Source organism: Electrona antarctica (genome assembly GCF_951216825.1).
Source record: "Electrona antarctica genome assembly, chromosome: 10".
Lineage (NCBI taxonomy): Eukaryota > Metazoa > Chordata > Actinopteri > Myctophiformes > Myctophidae > Electrona > Electrona antarctica.
Window position 1 is genome coordinate 1772560 of NC_136791.1, and position 25293 is coordinate 1797852.

Here is a 25293-nt window from a genome sequence, read left to right on the forward strand (position 1 = left end):
GACATGCCCAAAATAGTGTCAACAACAGGTTGAAAGTGTTTCATGTTGGCATATTCCATTATCATTACCTGTTCCCAGAGTAACCACCACCAGTAAGATGCCCTGTGTCTCACGCATCCGCCTGGGTGACGGCAGACTGCTGGGCTGGCACTTTGGCAAGGGGGGGGGGGTGAATTATGTGTTGGCCATATATGGAGCGTGTCTTGAGTATACAAGGTTTGATGAGGTCAGATCGACATATATAATGGTCAGCTCCATATGTGGAGATGTAAGGGTTTGCTGGCCGGCTCCATATATGCAGATCTAGGTGATGATCCAGTCTTCTCTGTATGGCTATCCAGGGTTTGATGAGGTCAGTGTTGTGATCTTCATATATGGAGAAGGCCATATATGGAGACGTGATGTCACGAGGCGTGATGGACTCCATATATGGAGGCGTGACACAACTTCATCGTAGTAATCTGTGACCTGAGGTCGCAATAATGTCTGCAATCGAATACTAATAACATTGCAAAACATTGTGCCAGCATTGTTTTTGAGTGGTGCAACCACTCCAAGGAACAGTCCCTATAGGACTATGTTACTATGGCACTATGTTTAGAGTACAGGTATTTAGAGTATAGGGGGTGCTGTTGCACCAGTCGCTTCAGACTGGTCTGATTTCTAAGTTGCATGCACCTTGTTTTTTGTCTAAGTTTTGTAATTTGTTTCTTTGTGTGAATTAGGAGTCCAGGTGCGTCCAAACACAAGGACTGCTTCTACATGGATGCCTGACCAGTGTGGCATTGACCATCCAGAGACACGGCACACATCCACACCCACATCCACACCCACGTCGACGCCAACGTCCACACCCATGTCGACTCCCACATCCACACCTGTAAAAAGGCCACGGATTTTAGCTGCAGCAGCAGAGAACGTGGAGAGCATGGACAGCACGGACACACAGACGGATGTGCCTGATGACTCTGTCGCTGAAGATGTCGGTGCACAGGATATTCGCAGGTAATAATAATAATCTAATGCTCTTTGATGAGCCCCTGCCCTTTGTTATAAAATCATATATCTGTTCTAACATGTTGTAATATCTTCTCTCCAGTACTCCAGCTTTCAGTGCAAGGAAGTACATCGTGTTTGAGGACAACTTGTTTCAGCTGCTCGGCACATGTCCTAATTGCACCCGTGAATGTGGACTGCAGAAGCATGTGATGGGAACTTTCCTGTCTGTCACCCAGGTAATTAAATCATGTGCTTTACAGGTGCTTACAGGTGCTTTACATAGATTGTGCATTACATTCACACACACACACATTCATACACTGATGGCGGCGGAAACCATGCAAGCTGCTCATCGGGAGCAATTAGGGGACAGTGTCTCGCTCAAGGACACTTCAGCACTAACTCTGGGGAAGCCTGGGTTCCTTCCGGTTCCCATGCGGCCGCTCAACCTCCTGAGCCACAGTCGCCCCCATGTGTAATCACTGTTCATGTGTAATTCTTTCTCATTTCTCAATATTTCTGCTTTTGCTCTTTACCCATTAGACCTGCCTCCACTGTGAGCGTACTGCTAAGTGGCAAAGCCAGCCCTATCTTGGGAGCATCCCAGCTGGGAACATTCTGCTTTCCGCAGCTGTGGCTTTTAATGGCGCCTCATTCATTCAGGTCCACAAGGTAAGTTGATGTGTAGATCATCAACTACAGTTACAGCTAAACACATTGGTATAGTATTAGTGACCATGTTTTTCTTGTTGTAAACTTAGGTTCTGTCATCACTGCGGCTCCAGTCCTTCACTCCGAGGACATACTACCGCCACCAACGGTCATACCTTCAGCCAACCATTCTCCACCAATGGAAGATGGAGCAGGCCAAGGTTTTGGCTGTTGCGAAGGCAGCTGGGAAACCCATTACTTTGGGAGGCGACATGAGAGCGGACTCGCCGGGTTAGTATAACTACGTATAGCTCACCTTCATTGCTATTTTCTTGTGGAAATGCAGTAATAACCGTCTCTCTCACCCCACAGGCCACAGCGCAAAGTATGGATCATACACGATGATGGATTTGGAGCAAAACAGGATCTTGGACATTCAACTTGTGCAGGTAGGAATTATGTAATGGTCATAGTCTTCACATCTTTGTCCACAATTAACCTGTGCATTAGCAAACTCATTGTTTTTGTTGACAGAGTAATGAGGCGGGCGTGAAGTACAGCAACAACATGGAAATAGCAGGTTTCACCAGGAGCCTGTCATTTCTGGAGTCGGCTGGCTTGACAATAGGTGCCATTGTCACTGACCGTCACCTGCAGGTACAGAAGTACATGAAGGAGCAGAAACGGGACATCCAGCACTTCTACGATGCCTGGCATGTAGCCAAAGGTTGTTTATTGAGCCAAGCAATCACAGTAAATTAGTGATATTATTCATTTATTATTAGTATTATTATTATTATTCACAAGACATTTTTAGTTTACTTGTTATTACTTAGCATGTGTAAACTAATTATTTTCTTCTTTTTCTTTCTCTTCTCTCTCTTATCCTGTTCAAAGGCCTGTCCAAGAAACTGGAGGCACTTGGGAAGGAGCGTGGCTGTGATGAGGTCAAAGTGTGGAGAAAGAGCTCTGTTAACCATCTGTACTGGTGCACATCCTCGTCGCAGAGTGGGGAAGAGGCTGTGGCTAAGTGGTCATCCATCACCAACCACGTGCAGAACGTCCACGCCCACGCCAATCCACTGTTCCCCAACTGTGCCCATGACCTCCTCACACCCAGAGCATGGCTGTTACCAAGTGAGACATTTACATTGTCTACATCTTATGCTGAAATCCTACAAATGTACTTCTTCATTACTTTATTCTAAATATGAATTATATCATTTATATTATTAAAAATAACCATTTATGCTATCTACAGCTGTTTGTGACCTGGGCTGTACCTATATGGATCTTTTGTGAAACGGATATTTTTGTCCTGTTTATAAAAACTGCTCATACGACAAAGATATGTGTCCACACACAAACGCAGAAACTCATTGAACACCGGAGAACATCAATGCAATAGCAGGTTTCAATTGTAGGCTATATTTGATTTTATATTTACACGTATGAGGTGCCAAATACATAGGCCTATCACATTTGTAATGAAGGAATAAGTACCGCATTTTAAAAGCCACCTAAATTGTGAGTGGAAGTGGAACACGTGTCTTGCATTGTCTGTCAGGCGTGGCAGCATGGCTTTGTAGTGTTAGCACAGTCTTTTGCGGTACATTTGGCAGCTTGTATCTGTAGATATGAATATTTGATAAATAAACCCCGCCTGATTGCCTAAAATCTATGAAAAGCTATTGTTGAAACTTGAAATGCACTGTATTGAATATTGAGTCAAGTGCAATGAACACAGATGCTGCCAATGGTCAGTAGAGGGCAGTGCAGTCTTCATATTGTGAGGACATGCGCAGTGCAGATGTCAGTCACAGTGTCAGTCACTCCATGTCTTTCCAGTTTGGGTATCGATTAAAATCTGATAACTGTGATTCTATTGACTGATTACAGTAGTACAGTAGTCATCATGCATAAGTTGTAATTGTAGTTGTAATTTTTAAACTGATAAGTGGTGATCTTTACATCCTCTGTTTTTTATCATTCCTCAGATACCAAAGCCTGTGAACGGTTTTGTGACCTGGTGCTGAAAGCTCCATTGCTGAAGGACGTCGCCAAGATCAGTCCTCACGCCCAGACCTCATCCCTGGAAAGCTTTCACGCTCTACTCCTGCGTTGGGCCCCCAAAAATGTGGTCTTTCCGTTCATTGGAATGCTGTGCAGGTTGGTGAATTTAGTAAGAATGCTTGCAGCTTAGTATAAGATGTAAAACGTTTTTTTAGATTATTATTATTATTTAATTATCAAGTGAATGCACTGTCAGGCCAGAGCCTATATGTGGCATGCGCCTGGACCACTTGGCCAGCCGGTGCCCCAACTGTAAAACATTCCCATGGCCATGAAATTCCTGGAATTCTTTTGAAATTAGAAAAACACATTTCCAGGCCTTGAATTACTCTGCATATACATTGTTTTTGGCCGTTTACATTGTTCATAAAAACATGTCTAACATCTAACAGAAATGTGTAATGAGCTCCGTGAGTGCGGCCTAATGTATACATGACGTCACAACAACAGCTTCACAAGCTCACAACACGTTGCACCGTGTTACTCGTGTTACACTGTGTTATGCGATACTGTTCAGAAGGCATTCACTTCAGAGTCACAGAAAAAAAACACTCACTGGTTTCTCTATTTTATTATTCAATATTTGACAAAAGAAAAACCAATTAAAGTTGGGCTGGACAATATGACTTAGAAATCAATATCACAAATAACATTTGCCCCTAACGATTTAAAGAACAATACAACGTACTTCGAATGCCCCCAGAGAGGAAACAAGGCTGACCTAAGATCATCTGCCACAGAACTGTAGAGGCTGAGCTGCTGCAGATGGGGGTGTTTGAACTGTAGAGGCTGAGCTGCTGGAGATGGGGGTGTTTGAACTGTAGAGGCTGAGCTGCTGGAGATGGGGGTGTTTGAACTGTAGAGGCTGAGCTGCTGGAGATGGGGGTGTTTGAACTGTAGAGGCCGAGCTGCTGGAGATGGGGGTGTTTGAACTGTAGAGGCCGAGCTGCTGGAGATGGGGGTGTTTGAACTGTAGAGGCTGAGCTGCTGGAGATGGGGGTGTTTGAACTGTAGAGGCTGAGCTGCTGGAGATGGGGGTGTTTGAACTGTAGAGGCTGAGCTGCTGGAGATGGGGGTGTTTGAACTGTAGAGGCTGAGCTGCTGGAGATGGGGGTGTTTGAACTGTAGAGGCCGAGCTGCTGGAGATGGGGGTGTTTGAACTGTAGAGGCTGAGCTGCTGGAGATGGGGGTGTTTGAACTGTAGAGGCTGAGCTGCTGGAGATGGGGGTGTTTGAACTGTAGAGGCTGAGCTGCTGTAGATGGGGGTGTTTGAACTGTAGAGGCTGAGCTGCTGGAGATGGGGGTGTTTGCCAAAAAACGTGATAGGTGGAGGAACCTTATCGATGCCTTAGAGCACATTTGTAAGTAAGTAAGAAAAAAAGGAAAAATACAAAAAGTGAAAATATCAGATCTACAAGCTCACAATGCATCGCGATGCTACGCATTATGAGCTTGTAGATCAGCTATTTTCACTATTTTTGTACACCACCATTGTACAACAAAAAAATAATACAGGGGGTTGGAAATAAAACAATATCACAAAAACCCCACTTCTCGATTATCGATTATCCTACAGAACAGTTTTGATATATTTTTGTCCAGCCCTAACAATAACAAAACAACAAAAAAACATGAAGTTCAACATTCAACATTTTTGGTATTTATTTGCTGGGATCATGGGCACTGTGATCTCAAAAGCTTCAATTATGTCCTAAGGAAGATGACAAAATAAAAATTACTGTTTGTTTGTTTCAAATTGCAATGTTATACCAACTGTGAGGATGAACAGTGAACAATAGGAACTGAGATCAGACCCCTGCAAGCTACAAGCTCATAGCGCACCACCGAGTGGCGTGCTATGAGCTTGTAGGTCTGCTATTTTTGAAGCAGACCTACTGTAAAGTGGCGTTCTTTTTTTTTTTTTTTTTGGGCTTTATCGGGCTTCGGGCCTAACATTATGGTAATCTTTAGGGTCGGGCCGAGCTTCGGGCTGAACCAGTTAGGGCCGGGCCGTGCCGGGCTTCAAATTTCGGGCCCGATGAGAACTCTAACCGGGCCTACTTTTTGGGCGGGGGGGACTTGGACTGCAGTATCCCGTTGACCTCCGTGAGCCGTGCATAGAGCGTCTCCGTGGTCACGGCCAGCTCTCCTATCCGGGCCTGCAGACCCGCGAGCATCCCGTTCAGCAACTTCAGCTCCTCCTCCAACTTCAGACACTCCTTGCACCGCGAGTTGGCGGCCTGCCTGTTGTACTCCAGCACCACGCAGCCTCCGCCGAACAGGAAGATCACCGTCTCCCCGAGCAGCTTGGCGCCGAGCTCCACGACCTCCTCGTTCGGCGGGTTGGTCTTGGTCTTGGTGAAGCTCGTCTCCACCCAGCGGTAGGCCTGCGCGGGAGGCATGCACACGTACGTCTTGAAGAAGTCGCTCCGTCTGGCGGCGTCCTTGATCACGTTGGCCACCGGCTTGCTCAGCCACTCAACCGCTTGCTCAGCCGCCAGGTAGACGAGCTTGGCGATGGGGAAGGCGCCGACCACCATTTTGAATAACTACTCAAACTATATAGAGCTGGGTTAGAGCTGGGTGTCCGGTGGGGACCCGGTGAGGACTTAAACCAGGATGCAGAAATCTCTGACACGACGATATCTGTCTGGGTCGTTGGATTCCTGTCTGAGAATATCTGGGTTGTACCCGCTCTTATATAAGGTGCTGCCAGACGGTCAAAAGAGCTGCGCACGTTCTCGGCTGCGAGCAGCTTAAAGGGTTAGTTCGGATTTTTGGACATAAAGCTGTATGAAATGTTTACCATAAATATCGCGGTTGCAAAGGTATTAATTGACTGGCCGAGTCCCGTGCTGGGAGTGCTGCTCCTGTTTGGGGGAATATCAAGTAGTTCCCAGGGTCACTGGGGGCCACGCATTAAAAATAAACCAATCTACAAAACTAGCGTCATTCGTATTGTTGACCTATATCTACCATTATAGACCAACTTTCGTTCAACTTTGACCCCTCTGTCACATGGTACTATTTTCTTTGTGTTCAGTATCACTGCGCCGCATAGAACACCATACTGCTGCCGCGCCGCGGCACTGCGGCAGGATAAACTACCAAAGCTAGGTGCTATGCAGCTGCCCCGGGTCAGCTAGCTAGCTATGAGGTTTCAACGCGACGGCGCATACGAGGTTTGATTTCATTCAAAACATTTACTTTTGACTCGTTCCGGTTACTTTATAAGTTTTGTTTTGTGTCATAGAGGAAAATAATAGTTGTTTCAAAACTAGATCTAAAAATTAGCGTGACTTCAACATGTCAGAATCAGACACTTCAAACCCAGAGTCAGACAACGACAGTGATGAAGATATTGCTTTCACTGCACAGCCGATGGGATATATGTATGAACCGGAATATACCGATGATGAACTCCGTAATATGGACATAGAAAGGGCAGAGAGAGAGGAGAGAGCGAGGGAAGCCGGGCCAACAGCTGCAACGAGGGCACGAGAGAACGTTACCTGGTGGTGTTCTTGTACTGAGTGCGAGCCAATGCCCAAAGAGGTTGAGAGCTACTGCTGCCGTGAATGGGAACTAGCCATGCCACTGTTGCTACAGATGCAAGATCTCTCGGTGTCAGAGGAAGCCAACGCATCTGCATCTCTCCCGGTGTCTGATGAACAAACCAGCGCATCTTTACCTGCACCTTCTTGCTGCATTATCAAGCACCCAAACTTTCCAGCTATCGTGAACGCTGGTGTGTTGCAGACCTTTTTCCACATACCAAAAATAAACTGGAAAAAACGTCCCGAGCCTGCTGGAGCTGATGGCCAGTTGTCAGTCGAGTAAGTTATATATCTCATGAAGATTATGGAATTATCCACCACATGCCTCTAACTGTACATTGCAATACTGTAGTTATTGTACACCAGTGGTTCCCAAACTTTCATGTCAAGGACCCCCAAAATGACACTCATTACCCTGCAGACCCCCCATTTGAAAATATATGCCAAATACCCCCATAAGAGAAGATTTTTACAGCTCTAGCAGTGATTTTCAACCATTTTAATTTCAAGGACCCCCAGTTTGATATGAAACCGGCTAGGGACCCCCCATTTAATGGCATTTCTATCTGAGACCCCAGTTTATATTGTGAAATCAATGTAAATGTAACTGTCCATTTGGTTCCAAACTATCATGTAGCTGGGGACACCCTGGAACTCCCTCAAGGACCCCTGGGGGTCCCTGTACCCCACTTTAGGAACCACTGTTGTACACTAAGCCTACTTGGCCTAAAGCAGAGCTACAGAAAATATCAAGATCTAACTACAATGTACATGGGTGTAAATGTTCCAACTTATATACAGTAGTAGGCTATGCACACACTAAACATTTCATTCTTTGTTTCAGTCAATACAGGCTGGTGGGCTACAGGATGGTCTTGGAATGGGTCCTCCACGGAGAACGGCTTGGTCTCGGAAATCGAAAACCTCTCCCTTCATGTGTTGTGAAAACCATTAGATCACTTTATCCATCAGCAACTGGAGAATATGTTGGATACAAGGAATCAGAGGACTTTCTGAATTTGTTTTAGTTCTTGGTTTATTTTCTGACTTCTGTGTTATATTATATTGCTCCATATTGTTGTATGTGCAATAGTACAATATAAAACTAATAAAAAAAAATCACACCTGTGTGAAGTGAGGGGCGCTCTTATCATTGTACATCATTATACATCAACTCATCAGGCCAATCACAATTTGCGTCGTCATCATGACGTAAAATTGTCCATTCATTGTCAATGGGAATTTAATGTTTGTGTAAGACACTTTGTGGACACACCAAAAGCTGGAGGGGCTAGCACCCATCAAAAACAAAATTTGGTCTGGACTGAAATGTGTATACAGATACACAAATGAAGAAATGATAACACATTTTGGCTCACTCAGTATCAGTATCAGAAACATTATCTGTACTCTCAATCAGATTTTGCACTGGAAAACGTGTTGTATGTTCTAAAATCATAGTATCTTTATCGGGCTTTGGAGTTCGAGCTATATTGGCAGGTAGATCAACTGGAGGATGGATGTGGAACCGATCATCTCCAAGCTTGATGTTGTTGTCAAGTCGCCGTTGAATGACTCGTTGTACCAAGTCGTTTCGAAAGTCCTGGGAGGTAGGCTCATAGAGGTTCCTTGAACGCCATTCACCTGACAGCTTGGAGTGAAATACACTGACCCTCTCTTTTCCTGGGGGAGTAATATTACAAAAACACAGCATATTAATTTATAACATTAAAGTTGTAATATGAATCCATTCCATGTTTATCCCACTTAGACCTGAGGCCGTTTCTAAAAATGCCATCTAAATCATGAACTAAGTTTTCTGAAAACAAAAATGTTGCTATTATTCTGTACATAGCATCACCATCAGCTACCCCAATAGGGGTCCCGTCTTGAAGGGTAAAAACCCCAAAGGGGTTCCCATCCTAAATGGGTTATTTTTCATTTTATAACATTTTGGTTTTGGAATGCATAGCACACAGAATGACAGACACCGTCCTGTCAAGTTCAAGTCTTTTTTTGTTTCAAACATGCTTACCAGCCTGAGTAGTGGCATGTTGACGGCCAACGTTGTGGTTGTGGTCAATGACACTCAGTTGGATTCTTGCCTGCATGGTGACATATTTGAAGTGCCTTCTCTTCTCAGCATACTTCAGCATAGAGCTGTGGTACACTTCAAGAGCTCCTGAAAAAAATACATGGCATCATTTAGATATCGTGCTTCATGCAATTTTATTACAAAAGCCAATGACAAGTCAAATTGGATAAAAACAATATTTTTATAAACATGTCCTATTGAATTGTTTGCAGGTAACAGGTAACAAATCAAATAATAGTATTCTTTGTAGTTTTCTTTTGTGTGCCGCCTAACACTGCTATCGTTGGTGTGCTTGGAAATGTATAACCTACAAATATCAATATCATAGCTTGGGTACCAATATTCATGAACTGATTCCATCTTACCAGTGTGCCTGAACAAAGTCATGTGATCCAGGTCTCTCAAGAGACGTTTATCAAGTACAATAGCCTTGAGAGTGTCGTATGCGGCACTGTCCTTCTGAAGCCACTTCTTCCTTCTCTGTTGGTCAACACTGAGCTCATCATGGTAACACTTGTACTCCTGTCCATCATCTTCCCACCGGTGGATGCCACATACATGAAACAAGACCGAGGTCCAACGGCGTTTCAATTCCTGGACACATTTGATTTAGACATTTAGACATTTAGCAACATAACGCCCCGATTAAAGTATTTCAGTGACATGCTTTGCTCTGCAATATAGCATATTATAACAAATGCAATAAAATCAGAATCACCCTTTCATCACCACCACAAGTGCTGCAAGACCACCAAAGGTGATTGCTTATAGACTTGATCCATGGCTGCAATTCCCGGTTGCATTTCTTCTTTGATAATGCAGCTACCTTCTTCTTCACGCCTACAGAACAGAAGACAGACATGGAATGAATGGATAAACTACACAAATGTAATAATTAACAGTACAATCTTCACAACAAAAATATACTTTTCTATCACTATCTGTTACTGTAGATAAGGTAAATAGATATATACTTTTTATTACCCCTGAAGGAAATGTGTTCTTTTCAACAGCTCCAGTTGCAATACATTCATACAGATTGTCAAAGAAAAGCATGGTGAACATATAAAATACATTAATGGAAATAGAATGCAGTTAAAAATAAAAAAGTTATAAGAACTTGAGCTGTAGCTGGTTCAGCCTACTCCAGCCCACAACGTCCTTGATCAGCTTCCTGTACTCCCCCCTCCTCTCCCCCTTGCTACAGCTGGCAATAACAGTGTACACAATAGACAAAAGAAAAACATCAACACAATTACCTTTTGCAACATGCCACGGATCATACTGATGTCTAAGTTTAGGGTACTGCACCCTCATGATCTTCCTTATGGATGGATGACGATCTGTGGTGACAACATCAATACCAACTCCTCGCCTCAGCAAGCCATTCAGCCCCCTCTGGAAACCTTCAGCCTCCATCGCAGATGAACTTGTAGTCTCAGATACCTTTTCGAATCAGCATTAAACAAACACAAAGTACCCACAAAAGTAAGCAAAGGCTAAAGGTGTATCCATATCTAAAATATAGTGACAACAATAACATGGGATGAAAAATGTTACCTGGACTAATTCTGACTTGATTATCTTCTTGGTTGTGTCATCCATGAAGTTGTAAGAAGTGTATTTAGCACTGTAACCTGGGGAATCGGATCTGTAGACAGAAAAAGAGAGAATCAATTATACAGCTGGGTTAGACGTGGATTTCAAGATACAATTATATTCCAAAATGTACAATTTGATCATAATACAAATTACCGTATTGTAGCCAAAACATAACTTTATAAAATCAAGCTCAAACTACAGGACAGTAACTACCTGGCATCACCGCCAACGTCAATATGTCCACCATTACATGTTATTTCCTGGAGATTGGACATAATTTGTTCCTGCATTTCAGTGTAGGCTTCATAGACAACTGGTATAAGATAGGTTGACTGCAATGAATAATAAGCAGTCTTTCTAGGAAGCTGTAAATTGACAAGATCAGCCCACTCTGTAATTTCAGTCTGTGTTGTCCCAGTGAAAAGAATAGCCGCTGAAGATAACAAGTTGTTCTCAGGCATTCCACGAGCATCAGGACAAGATTGCCATGCTCCACTGTGGCCACCAATGCAAGTCCACTCAATCTTGATCATGGATCCGTTATAAGTAGTTTTTCTCTCAGAATCATCAATGATTTTCCCACATGTGTGACAAGTGGCAAACAGTTTCATGAGGGCTGTTTCATTTACAATCCACTTCCTTTCGGACCAATCACTGCTATGTTCTGCTACATGAATGCCATCGTCTGAGAAAGACGTTTCCACAGGAGTACATGTACTGCTTGGTGTATGAAATGTGCTGTCCTTTTCACATGGCGTTTCCACTGAACTCTGGCTCGTCTCCAGTATCTCAGGTGCAACTGCTGAGCTTGTGCTCTGTAAGACATACATTCAAATGAACTTAGAACTAGATTTTGTGTACATAGTATATACACACAATTACCAAATAACAGTATTTTGTACATTATGTGTAATGTGTTCATGGTTACTACGTTTGCTGTGCCCAAATCAGAATTGTATCTTTTTTGAGCTACACTACACTGAATAAACTGTACATCAGCAACTACCTGTGACTGTGTCCAGGTGGGAGGCAAAGCAAGGTAGGTTCCTGAAGATGATGCCCTTGTTCTTGGAACAGCATGGTCAGACTCAGGGCTGGTGAGAAGAAGCTTCAGGCAGGAATCTCCCACATTCTGAGGGGTACACTGAGGCGTAGACTGTACTAAACCTGAAAACATTTTCCTAGCTTCTTCAGGGCTGGGATCCATTATGGCCTCCAATGTTTCCGTCGTATCCATCACACCAGCAATAGATCCCTATAAACAATAATTGCATGGAAAATGATGACATGCTCAGGTGTGTGTGTACGCATGCACGCACGCACATCGCACACACACCTCAAAATGGAGCACTAAGATCTATTACTTTATCATAGGCCTAAATAGCAGGCAACATATGGAGTAGAGGAAGCAATAATTGCATGGAAAATTATGACTTGCTCAAGTGTGTGTGCATGTGTGGTAGAAGTCTAATAATTATAATTATATATATGTGTGTGTGAAAAGGAGCACTGTCTAAGATCTATTACATAGGGTCATCTAAGAAAGAAATGTCATAGATGCAGTCATGTAGGCCTGCATTAGGAACTTTCATATGTTGTTGACCATACCCAATACAGTGTTTGACCCAACTTGACTAGAGTTCTCTGGTTCACAGAGTGCATCAATTATAATTCTTCATTTAAAGTGAACATATTAGCCAAGTTAGAAGTAGTATGTGTACTATTTATAGGCTACAATTACGTAGTTGGATAAAACATATGGATACCATCAGGTTATTATTACCGCTCCATCTGATCTCACAGATAGTGAGTCTAATCGAACAGCTTTCTATTAGGTCAATACAACAATCCATTCCATCGTCTTTTATTATTATTATTATTATTATTATACGATGTTGATGTTATATACATGTCTGTCCGTCTGTCTTACCTGGGGTGTTGTAGAACTTGTAGAAGCAGAAGCATGGGTGCATGTGTTTGGACCGACGACCCAAGCATGAGGTACAGCGCTGCACTTCAGAACATGTTTCTTCCCTGTAGTAATACTAGGGACATAATCTTTTGCATCGAAATGATCACTGCATATGCGAAACTGTTTTATTTTTCTCAAGTTGGTATGGACGTTCAAACCCACTGCAGCAAGCCAAAGTTGTCTCGTTCTCGTAGATCTATTTGTATTAGGGAAACGGTGGAAGAAATGTTTTGATCCAGACGTACTCTTATTAGGACATCCCGGAAAGTTGCAACTTCGTACCATTTTGATAATAATACAACAACACAGTGTTGTCAACCTATAAAGTAGCCGGAACGCTAAACGAGTAAAATACTAAAAGTAATGTTTTCATGCGTAAACCTGCGTAAACCTCGTAACTAGCTGACCTGGGCAGCTGCATAGCACCTAGCTTTGGTAGTGTATCCTGCCGCAGTGCCGCGGCGCGGCAGCACTATGGTGTTCTATGCGGCGCAGTGATACTGAACACAAAGAAAATAGTACCATGTGACAGAGGGGTCAAAGTTGAACGAAAGTTGGTCTATAATGGTAGATATAGGTCAACAATACGAATGACGCTAGTTTTGTAGATTGGTTTATTTTTAATGCGTGGCCCCCAGTGACCCTGGGAACTACTTGATATTCCCCCAAACAGGAGCAGCACTCCCAGCACGGGACTCGGCCAGTCAATTAATACCTTTGCAACCGCGATATTTATGGTAAACATTTCATACAGCTTTATGTCCAAAAATCCGAACTAACCCTTTAAAGCTTGAGTTTTTAGACAGCTGGTGGATGGAAATTAAGCTCCACCTCCGCGGAATTCTTGCGCGACGGCCAGATTCCCGGAAACGCTCTCCTCCGCTCAAGTCTTCAGCGGAGGTGGAGCTTCTTTTCCATCCACCAGCTGTCTAAAAACTCAAGCTTTAAGCTGCGCGCAGCTTAAGAAGTGCGCAGCTTAAGAAAGTTTTGCGCTCAGGTGTGGAGACGGTGATATAGGGCTAAGCTGGATCATAGATATATATATAAACACTAGATGGCTCAAGGCGGAGTTTCTGACGTCGTTCACCCGGCAGCCATCTTACTTCGGGGCTACAGTACAGTATGTTCAATGGCAGCTCAAACAGAAACAGTCATAACTCGCTCAAATCTTGACGGATTTACAAACGGGTTCGTTTATTACAAACGTTGTCAACGTGGCTATGATTCAGGACGCTTATCTGCTTAATTTATGTTTTTTATATGAACGTCGTATAAAATCATATACGTATGCGGACGTCTCTGACGTTTATAACAAACCAAACCGTTTGAAAATCGGTTGAAAATTGAGCAAGTTATGGTCATTTAAGAGTACATGCCCCATATACACAATGTTATGTGTCCCGAGGTAAGATGGCCGCCACGTAACGACGTCGCTCTCCATTGGCCAACAGCGTGGGTGAGCTATCTAGAGTTTATATATATCTATGAGCTGGATGCTTGTGACGATGCCAGTCGGCTATATCCATATATGGAGTTCTATGATGACCTGGTGTCAACACTAGCATGTCGCCGTCGTCTTCCATATATGGAGCTCTATAGGTGAAAGCCTTCGTTACAGCCAGAGCCATCTAATAGAAGAGTTAGGACATTGAGTGTATTGTCCAATCATGGATGGACGAGATATGACGACATTGAGGGAAATATATGTGATCTAGACATGTGCTCTCATCGGAGAGAAAGAAGGAACTGTCATAGTATCACATTCCATGGGGCAATAAACAGGCTGCATGCAGGGGCTGCTTGCAGCTACCTTCCTGCCAGAGAGGGTGTTTTACGACACCTACAGAGGAAGGACATTGAGGGGGCAGAAACCGAGCGCTCGAGCGCTGTTCACGCAGCCTGGAGAGGGACAAGCTGGAGTTGGAAATACATTGTTGTCAACGAGGGCGGTGCAAATAAGAGAAATTTTAGGCATGTGTGCAACATGTCAACTGTTTTAAAGTATTGTACAGTAACAACTAAAGTCTCTGTAATGTTTATGTTGTACTATTACTACAAAACAATCTAAAATAAAGAGATTTAATATCATTAAAGCTGGGGCTGTTGCCTGCAGGGTCCAATGCATTTCTGCCTACTTCCGGTCCAGGACTTGGCCATATGTGTTGTCCCCATTCTCAATAGAAGTCTATGTAGGAGAGCCGCCATTGGACTGAAGCCACATGAAGTGAATGGAGTTTGCGTAACTCTGTCTTACTCTATGGCTCTGGTTACAGCCACCCCCAGATTCACCGTGGAACTCTGTACCATATCAAGAAGGCTTGAACAGTACTAGAGCGGCACTGGCCTACTTGGAACGATGCAAGTTGGAAATGGATGCCCCACCCAGACCCAGTTATTATGTATGTGTCCCTGTTATGCCCATATATGGAGTTCTTTGTGCGTGACATTATCATCGTACCCAGAAGTAATGCGGGAACGCCTACTGAGTGGCAAAAAAAACTACTTTCTGGCATTGACAGCCCATACATCCATACAGAAAAGTCCTATCTGATTGACAGCCCATACATCCACACAGAAAAGTCCTATCTGATTGACAGCCCATACATCCACACAGAAAAGTCCTATCTGATTGACAGCCCATACATCCAAACAGAAAAGTCCTATCTGATTGACAGCCCATACATCCACACAGAAAAGTCCTATCTGATTGACAGCCCATACATCCACACAGAAAAGTCCTATCTGATTGACAGCCCATACATCCACACAGAAAAGTCCTATCTGATTGACAGCCCATACATTCAAACAGAAAAGTCCTATCTGATTGACAGCCCATACATCCAAACAGAAAAGTCCTATCTGATTGACAGCCCATACATCCAAACAGAAAAGTCCTATCTGATTGACAGCCCATACATCCAAACAGAAAAGTCCTATCTGATTGACAGCCCATACATCCAAACAGAAAAGTCCTATCTGATTGACAGTCCATACATCCACACAGAAAAGTCGACATTAAACTCAAAAGTGATAATATTATTATGATATGATACCACATGATATTATTATTACAGCTAAGCCCACCAGTTTGATGTCCAGACAGTCAGAGAATCATGATACAGAATGTCCAGCAGAGGGCAGCGGTAGCACATGAACAGGTTGAATGTGTCTGGGGCTGTTTGTGTGTGTTGGTGAAATAAACAATCTACAACAAACCGGGGTCTGTCTTCAAGGTTTTGCAAGCCAAGGACCCCTTAGCTGAGAAAGAGACGGAGCAGGGACCCCCCCATTACCCCTCCCAGCCACGCACGCACACACACACACGCACACACACACACACACACACGCACACACACGCACACACACACACACACACGCACACACACGCACATTGTATATAACATTATCATCTAGACAGCACTATCATCAGTGTTGTGTAAAAAATGCACATGTTTTGTTTTTTTATTGGATTTTCTTTTCTAGATTCATGTTAATCTCAGACTGCACCAAACCTCTGCTGAAAATGGTCTCCTCAGAATAGGGACGCTACGGTTCAAGTTATTATCACACAGTTCCCCTTTAGTAAGTCTTCTCTGTTGAAGACCCCTCACCCAATATAATGATATAATGTAACACAGTGGTTCCCAAACCTTTTCATGTCAAGGACCCCCAAATTGACACTAATTAGCCCTGCGGACCCCCCATTTGAAAAGACATGCCAGGGACCCCCATAAGAGAAAATGTGTATGGCTCTAGCAGAGATTCTCAACCTGTTTAATTTCAAGGACCCCCCAGTTTGACATGCATTAGTATACGGACCCCCATTTAATGACGTTTATTTTCTATCTCTCGGACCCCCAATTTATATTGTAAAATTAATGTTAATTTAACTCAGAGTGTACAAATGTAACCAAATGGACATTTGTACACTCTTAAGAGTTACAGACCCATAAGGGTCCATTGAACTCCCTCAAGGACCCCTGGGGGTCCACGGACCCCCTGGAACTCCCTCAAATACCCCTGGGGGTCCACGGACCCCACTTTGGGAACCACTGACCACTGTAGCACAATCTGAAGCAGAACAAACAACTACAGCGACGCAGTGTTGTTTTCGTCGACTAAAACTAAGACGAAAAATGTTCGTCGACTACCTTTTTTCACTGACAAAAACAAATGGAAACTAAATGAAAACTAAGCTATGATGACTAAAACTAAGACTAAATATACTGACAATTTCGTCGACAAATAAAAACTAGACTAAAATGTTGGGAAGGGACTAGTGGACAAGAGATCCAGTATAAGTCATTTTACACTTGGTTGCATGCTGAAAATAGCAGATCTACAAGCTCACAACGCGCCGCGACGCGTTGTGAGCTTGTAGATCGGCTATTTTCAGCAAGTGTAAAAACGCTCATTACGAGGGCATCAAGGCCCGCCAAAATACATTTTAGTCTACTAAATCTACAGTTGATTTAGTCGACTAAAATCTTATGACATTTAGTCGACTAAAACTAGACTAACACTAAGACATTCCAGGTGACTAAAATGTGACTAAAACTAAATGAAGTTTCAGTCCAAAGACTATGACTAAACTAAAATCGAAATTTGCTGCCAAAAACAACAACTACAGCGACGCCAGAAATGCAGTTTAACAGTAAAGTGCATGTGACTTGTTTCTGTTTCTGTTTCTTCTCCCTGTGGAATGATGTAAGAAAGTGTAAAAAGTCTGTGAGATGTCGACAGGGTATTCTTTGAGCCACGCGTACGTGTGTACGGGGTATGTCGTGGCTGAATCCGTACGTGTGTACGGGGTATGTCGTGGCTGAATCCGCCATTCCTTTGTGGCGTGAAAACAACACGGCTTACCATTGGCTTACCAGTGGCCTTGTGGTTAAAGTGTCCGCCCTGAGATTGGGAGGTTCAGGGTTCAATCCCCGGCCGGGTCATACCAAAGACTTTAAAAATGGGACCCAGTGCCTCCCTGCTTGACACTCAGCATCAAGGGTTGGATTGGGGGTAAGTCCCTGCGACATACTAGCGTCATGTCCAGGGGGTGTACTTGTACATCAAGCTGCCTCACGCTACAGAAACAGGAGATAGGCTCCTGCCCTATATGGGCCCCATGGCTCGGCAAGGCTACTTACTTACCATTGGAATTGCATTGCAAAACATATTTTTAGAGTTAATAGAGGTAACTGCAATAATTTGATCACTTTGGAAATTAACTATAACATCTGTGGGTTTGACATCCTACTACACTGATGAAGACATGCATGTTAGCATAACGATGAAGACTGTTGGCTTTGATTGGTTCAGTGGAAGTTCCACTGTTGCCTCTGATTGGCTCGCACGCCGTCTCAACTTTGAGGTCAACGTTTTGCGTCATGACGTCATTGAACGTCAGTCCACCTCCATGAACGTCAGGGTGGCGCGTTGGCCAGCTGCTCTGCATGGGGGGGGGGGGTGGGGGGGGGGATGGTTGATTTCCTGGAGCTGTCACATGTCTGTGATGACATCACCGCACGACTTTAACCCTTTGACACCCACTGAGAGGCCCCCACGAACTGTGTGCGTGCGTGCGGGGTTCAAAAACGTATGACCCCGTGCCATTAACACGCCCGAGGCCCCTGAACCGTGTAATCACAGAGTTGATGACCATACTGTGTGTGTGTGTGTGTGTGTGTGTGTGTGTGTGTGTGTGTGTGTGTGTGTGTGTGTGTGTGTGTGTGTGTGTGTGTGTGTGTGTGTGTGTGTGTGTGTGTGTGTGTGTGTGTGTGTGTGTGGTGTGTGTGTGTGTGTGTGGTAGACTAAACACTGACCTACATTGCTATTTTTACTGATTGGAGCTCGTAATGAGGCCTATTACACACACACACACACACACACACACACACACACACACACACACACACACACACAGCTGAACATTCATTGCTCATTCTCTTCGTAACCACATGGACCCTGGGGTCCATATTAAGGGGCGGGGGGGGGGGGGGATTTCGGCATAAGTATAGTCACTCACAACAAGCTTCTAAAGGGTAGACTCATAGATTCATTATACAGATATTTATTTCACTGTTAGACGGATGTTATGTTATTCCTACTTTTCTTATGATTCTATAGTCGACTATTTCTGTATTTGATACTTCGCTGTAAATCGCTCTGCATTAAGAGCGTCTGATAAATGCCTAAGTTGTAAATTGTGATTGTAAAATTGTGTATGCTGTTTACACAGGACGGGTTGCATCGTTTGTGTAGTAGGGCTTGTAGATCTGCTATTTGGGCTGAACGGGGACACCGCTGAGGGTTCATTTGGTTTCAAACAGAGCATGGTTCATATGGATCCTCATCCAGATTGTTCCAGTGTGTTTGATGGCTGTAAAAAAAAAATAACAAAACAATACAGGCTGCCATGCTGTGCATATATTATACATACATCATGTTTTATATGTATCATCATATATTAAATATCATATTTTATATATGGATGTGGATGTGCTGGAAGCGCAGCTCTAGAGACATTACCGCAGTGTGTGCGTGCGTGCGTGCGTGCGTGGCTGCGTGCGTGGCTGCGTGCGTGGCTGCGTGCGTGGGTGCGTGCGTGCGTTCGTGCGTGCGTGCGTGCGTGGGTGGGTGGGTGGTTGTGTGCGTGTGTGTAACATCAAGGTTGAGCGTAGACAGACGTCCTTTCACGTTTTGTTTACCTCTCATACGGTGACCCCCCCCACACCACCCCCCCCTGTCAACCCCCCCCCCCCCCCCCCCCCCCCCCCCCGCGCGCAACGCTTGGAGCTGTGCGTCGAGTGTTTGTAACAAAGAGAGAGAGAGAGAGAGAGATGGTAATACGATATGATGTTATTGTTTTTCAATGTTTCTATGTTGTCTGTCTCCTGCCCCCTGTGTTCAATGTTTCTATGTTGTCTGTCTCCTGCCCCCTGTGTTCAATGTTTCTATGTTGTCTGTCTCCTGCCCCCTGTGTTTCTATGTTGTCTGTCTCCTGCCCCCTGTGTTTCTATGTTGTCTGTCTCCTGCCCCCTGTGTTCAATGTTTCTATGTTGTCTGTCTCCTGCCCCCTGTGTTCAATGTTTCTATGTTGTCTGTCTCCTGCCCTCTGTGTTCAATGTTTCTATGTTGTCTGTCTCCAGCCCCCTGTGTTCAATGTTTCTATGTTGTCTGTCTCCTGCCCCCTGTGTTCAATGTTTCTATGTTGTCTGTCTCCTGCCCCCTGTGTTCAATGTTTCTATGTTGTCTGTCTCCTGCCCCCTGTGTTCAATGTTTCTATGTTGTCTGTCTCCTGCCCTCTGTGTTCAATGTTTCTATGTTGTCTGTCTCCTGCCCCCTGTGTTCAATGTTTCTATGTTGTCTGTCTCCTGCCCCCTGTGTTTCTATGTTGTCTGTCTCCTGCCCCCTGTGTTTCTATGTTGTCTGTCTCCTGCCCCCTGTGTTCAATGTTTCTATGTTGTCTGTCTCCTGCCCTCTGTGTTCAATGTTTCTATGTTGTCTGTCTCCAGCCCCCTGTGTTCAATGTTTCTATGTTGTCTGTCTCCTGCCCCCTGTGTTCAATGTTTCTATGTTGTCTGTCTCCTGCCCCCTGTGTTCAATGTTTCTATGTTGTCTGTCTCCTGCCCCCTGTGTTCAATGTTTCTATGTTGTCTGTCTCCTGCCCCCTGTGTTCAATGTTTCTATGTTGTCTGTCTCCTGCCCCCTGTGTTTCTATGTTGTCTGTCTCCTGCCCTCTGTGTTCAATGTTTCTATGTTGTCTGTCTCCTGCCCCCTGTGTTCAATGTTTCTATGTTGTCTGTCTCCTGCCCTCTGTGTTCAATGTTTCTATGTTGTCTGTCTCCTGCCCCCTGTGTTCAATGTTTCTATGTTGTCTGTCTCCTGCCCCCTGTGTTTCTATGTTGTCTGTCTCCTGCCCCCTGTGTTTCTATGTTGTCTGTCTCCTGCCCCCTGTGTTTCTATGTTGTCTGTCTCCTGCCCCCTGTGTTTCTATGTTGTCTGTCTCCTGCCCCCTGTGTTTCTATGTTGTCTGTCTCCTGCCCCCTGTGTTTCTATGTTGTCTGTCTCCTGCCCTCTGTGTTCAATGTTTCTATGTTGTCTGTCTCCTGCCCCCTGTGTTCAATGTTTCTATGTTGTCTGTCTCCTGCCCCCTGTGTTTCTATGTTGTCTGTCTCCTGCCCCCTGTGTTTCTATGTTGTCTGTCTCCTGCCCCCTGTGTTTCTATGTTGTCTGTCTCCTGCCCTCTGTGTTCAATGTTTCTATGTTGTCTGTCTCCTGCCCCCTGTGTTCAATGTTTCTATGTTGTCTGTCTCCAGCCCCCTGTGTTCAATGTTTCTATGTTGTCTGTCTCCAGCCCCCTGTGTTCAATGTTTCTATGTTGTCTGTCTCCTGCCCCCTGTGTTCAATGTTTCTATGTTGTCTGTCTCCTGCCCCCTGTGTTTCTATGTTGTCTGTCTCCTGCCCCCTGTGTTCAATGTTTCTATGTTGTCTGTCTCCAGCCCCCTGTGTTTCTATGTTGTCTGTCTCCTGCCCCCTGTGTTCAATGTTTCTATGTTGTCTGTCTCCTGCCCCCTGTGTTCAATGTTTCTATGTTGTCTGTCTCCTGTAGCCTGGTTAATAAACCAGACCGAATCAGCCGTTGGCAAAAAAAAGTTGCCTACCAGCGGATTACGGTCTGGCGAGGCTCAGTAGCACGCCTCTTTCCTACAGCAGAGAACAGGTCGGACCAATCGGGACACGGTATGCAATATAGGCGGGCTTTGGTACAGTGACGTTCAATGCTTGAGACTTTTGACTGACAGTAGCTCTGACCAATTGCGTCAAAGAGAAAATGTTCCCCGGGAAATGAAATCCAAGTGGAGCCAGCCCAGACTGATATACCGCGACAGTGTTGTGTGATATTAGTCTGGCTTATTAGCCAGGCTATGTCTCCTGCCCCCTGTGTTCAATGTTTCTATGTTGTCTGTCTCCTGCCCTCTGTGTTCAATGTTTCTATGTTGTCTGTCTCCTGCCCCCTGTGTTCAATGTTTCTATGTTGTCTGTCTCCTGCCCCCTGTGTTCAATGTTTCTATGTTGTCTGTCTCCTGCCCCGTGTTCAATGTTTCTATGTTGTCTGTCTCCTGCCCCCTGTGTTCAATGTTTCTATGTTGTCTGTCTCCTGCCCCCTGTATTTCTATGTTGTCTGTCTCCCTAGCCCCCTCCCTGTGTTCACTCAGGTACAATCAGTACAATAGACATGCAGTACATGCCCTAAATGTTGTCATTAGCAGTGGCGTTTACTGACGTACTGTACTTGATTGATTGATTGATTGAAAAATGTATTAACAGTTTGCAGAATTACAGTACATTTCAAGCACAAACTCAATACAAAGACTGTTAACTGTGAGTGGACGACCCAATTAAGCATTACACTTGTTTCCAATAGGGTCCACCATGTTCAAATCATCAAAAACATTTAGAGACGTACAAATAGACACTTCTATATAGACAGAACAGGAATTCATCATAAAGGAGGTAAAAAGGGAAAAGAAACATATACAGTGAGGGGAAAAAAAGGGGTGGGCGGTGGGCGTACACTGTTGAGGTATGTGTACTTTACTTGAGTATTTCCACTGTTGAGGTATGTGTACTTGAGTACTTGAGTATTTACTTGAGTATTTCCAATTTCCAACAGGCTACTTTTACTTCTACTCCACTACATCTCAGATCCAAATATTGTACTTTAACTCCACTGCATTCATTTGAAAACGTACTAACTAACTATTTACTAGACTAGTTACTAGACTAGTTACTAATAATAATAATAATAATGGATTTTATTTATAATGCACTTTACATTCCTCAGAATCTCAAAGTGCTACAGTAGGCAAAATATATGAAACAATAGGTAAAAGCAGAAAAAAATGAACATTACATGATTAAAAGCAGGAAACAAAAAAACAACAGTTAATGAACACGAGGTCAGAGAATAAAATCAGTGGGTTTGGGGGAAGGCCTTATTAAAAAGGTAGGTCTTTAGTCCTCTCTTGAAGCAGTCGATTGACTGTGGCACTCTCAAGTGTGGGGGGAGAGCATTCCACAGTTCAGGGGCAGCTGTGCAGAAGGCCCTGTCACCCATGGTGCGCAGGTTGGCCGTGACGGGGTTGAGGCAGTATGTATTTGATGAGCGGAGGGTGCGGGTCGAGGGTTTCAGGGAGACTAATTCTTTGAGGTAGAGGGGGGCGTTTCCGTGGACGCATTGGTGGGTGAGCAGGGATATTTTGTATTGTGTTCGGAACGCGACGGGGAGCCAGTGAAGTGAGCGGAGGATGGGTGTGATGTGTTCTCGTTTGCGCACTCTCATCAGGATCCTAGCAGCGCTGTTTTGAATGTATTGGAGCCTTTGAAGGCTCTTGCTAGGTATCCTGATGAGAAGTGCATTACAGTAGTCCAGCCTGGAGGAGACGAAGGCGTGGACGAGTCTCTCTGAGTCAGCTAGCGTGAGTGTTGGTCGGAGTTTTGAGATGTTTCTGAGGTGGAAAAAAGAAGTTTTGCAGATATGTCTGATGTGGGGCTCGAAGTTGAGGTGAGGGTCCATTTTTACTCCCAGGTTGGTGACAACCGTTGAGAGGGGGAGGTCCTGTCCAGAGAAGGTGATGGTGGTTATGGGGGAGTTTTGGATCTGGTGTGGTGTGCCTATTTGGATGACTTCAGTTTTGGAGCTGTTTAACTGCAGAAAGTTGCGACTCATCCACGCCTTGATCTCCTCCAGGCAGGTGGTGAGGGTGGATAGGGGTGGTGGTGGTGATGGTGAGGATTGTGATGGGGCGGTGGTGTTGGTTTTGAGATATAGTACTAGACTAGTTACTAGCCTAGTTACTAGACTAGTTACTAGCCTAGTTACTAGACTAGTTACTTTGTAGATTTTGATTATTATTACAAAACATACAGTAACCACTTATACGCTATACTGTACATTTCTATACATTTTTCTATTTCTATTTTCAAAATAATTATTTCATACATTTTGAACTCGGCAAGGCTTACTTATGGTACAGGTTTGACCTGGCAGGAAGCGACCACGGTGAGTCTGGTCGTAAATCTTCATAGCTACAACGTCAAATGGTGCATTTACATTCACACACATTCATATACACAGATGGCGGAGGAAACCATGCAAGGCATCAACCTGTACACTGGGAGAAATTAGGGGTTCAGAGTCTTGGTAAATGGTGCATTTATATAGCGCCTTTATCCAAGGTGCGTTACATAGATTGTGCATTACATTCACCCATTCACACACACATTCATACACCGATTGCGGCGGAAGCCATGCAAGGCATGGTACCAGCACATCGGGAGCAATGTGGGGTTCAGTGTCTTGCCCAAGGACACTTCGACATGTAGACAGGGTCATGGATCATTGGACGACCTGCTGTACCTCTTGCCCAAGGACACTTCGACATGTAGACAGGGTCAGGGATCATTGGACGACCTGCTGTACCTCTTGCTCAAGGACACTTCGACATGTAGACAGGGTCAGGGATCATTGGACGACCTGCTGTACCTCTTGCCCAAGGACACTTCGACATGTAGACAGGGTCAGGGATCATTGGACGACCTGCTGTACCTCTTGCTCAAGGACACTTCGACATGTAGACAGGGTCAGGGATCATTGGACGACCTGCTGTACCTCTTGCCCAAGGACACTTCGACATGTAGACAGGGTCAGGGATCATTGGACGACCTGCTGTACCTCTTGCTCAAGGACACTTCGACACTAACTCTGGAGGAGCCCGGCAGGGATCGAACTGCATGCAGGGAACCTCACGGTTTTCCCCATCCGGCAGCTCTACCGTACTGGCCACTCTACCCCTGGCCACTCTACCCCTGGCCACTCTACCCCTGGCCACTCTACCCCTGGCCACTCTACCCCTGGCCACTCTACCCCTGGCCACTCTACCCCTGGCCACTCTACCCCTGGCCACTCTACCCCTGGCCACTCTACCCCTCAGCTCTACCCCTGGCCACTCTACCCCTGGCCACTCTACCCCTCAGCTCTACCCCTGGCCACTCTACCCCTGGCCACTCTACCCCTGGCCACTCTACCCCTGGCCACTCTACCCCTGGCCACTCTACCCCTGGCCACTCTACCCCTGGCCACTCTACCCCTGGCCACTCTACCCCTGGCCACTCTACCCCTGGCCACTCTACCCCTGGCCACTCTACCCCTGGCCACTCTACCCCTGGCCACTCTACCCCTGGCCACTCTACCCCTGGCCACTCTACCCCTGGCCACTCTACCCCACTCTACCCCTGGCCACTCTACCCCTGGCCACTCTACCCCTGGCCACTCTACCCCTGGC

At 44.9% G+C, this 25293-nt stretch overlaps 2 protein-coding genes across 2 annotated transcripts; both read right to left on the minus strand.

Moving 5' to 3' along the window:
* Positions 1-5780: 5780 nt before the first annotated feature.
* Positions 5781-6263, minus strand: LOC306931486 (optic atrophy 3 protein homolog; the record flags this gene model as incomplete). Its single annotated transcript, XM_079512885.1, has 1 exon — positions 5781-6263. One exon carries the CDS (start codon positions 6261-6263, stop codon positions 5781-5783), a length of 483 nt encoding a protein of 160 aa, XP_079369011.1.
* A 2386-nt stretch (positions 6264-8649) lies between these two features.
* On the minus strand, positions 8650-13285 carry LOC306931383 (uncharacterized protein). Its single transcript, XM_079512760.1, has 9 exons — positions 12908-13285; positions 11984-12232; positions 11191-11792; positions 10936-11026; positions 10635-10821; positions 10094-10215; positions 9741-9969; positions 9316-9462; positions 8650-8963 (listed from the first exon to the last, which is right to left on the minus strand). Exons 1-9 carry the CDS (start codon positions 13232-13234, stop codon positions 8656-8658), a joined length of 2262 nt encoding a protein of 753 aa, XP_079368886.1. The 5' UTR covers positions 13235-13285; the 3' UTR covers positions 8650-8655.
* Between the last annotated feature and the right edge of the window lie 12008 nt (positions 13286-25293).

Coding starts and splice junctions, on each gene's coding strand:
- LOC306931383 (XM_079512760.1), bottom strand. CDS start 13,234: ATGGTACGAAGTTGCAACTTTCCGGGATGTCCTAATAAGAGTACGTCT. Junction 9,970..10,093: donor CTTGTGGTGGTGATGAAAGG/GTGATTCTGATT, acceptor AAATGTGTCCAG/GAATTGAAACGCCGTTGGAC. Junction 9,463..9,740: donor GACTTTGTTCAGGCACACTG/GTAAGATGGAAT, acceptor TATTTTTTTCAG/GAGCTCTTGAAGTGTACCAC.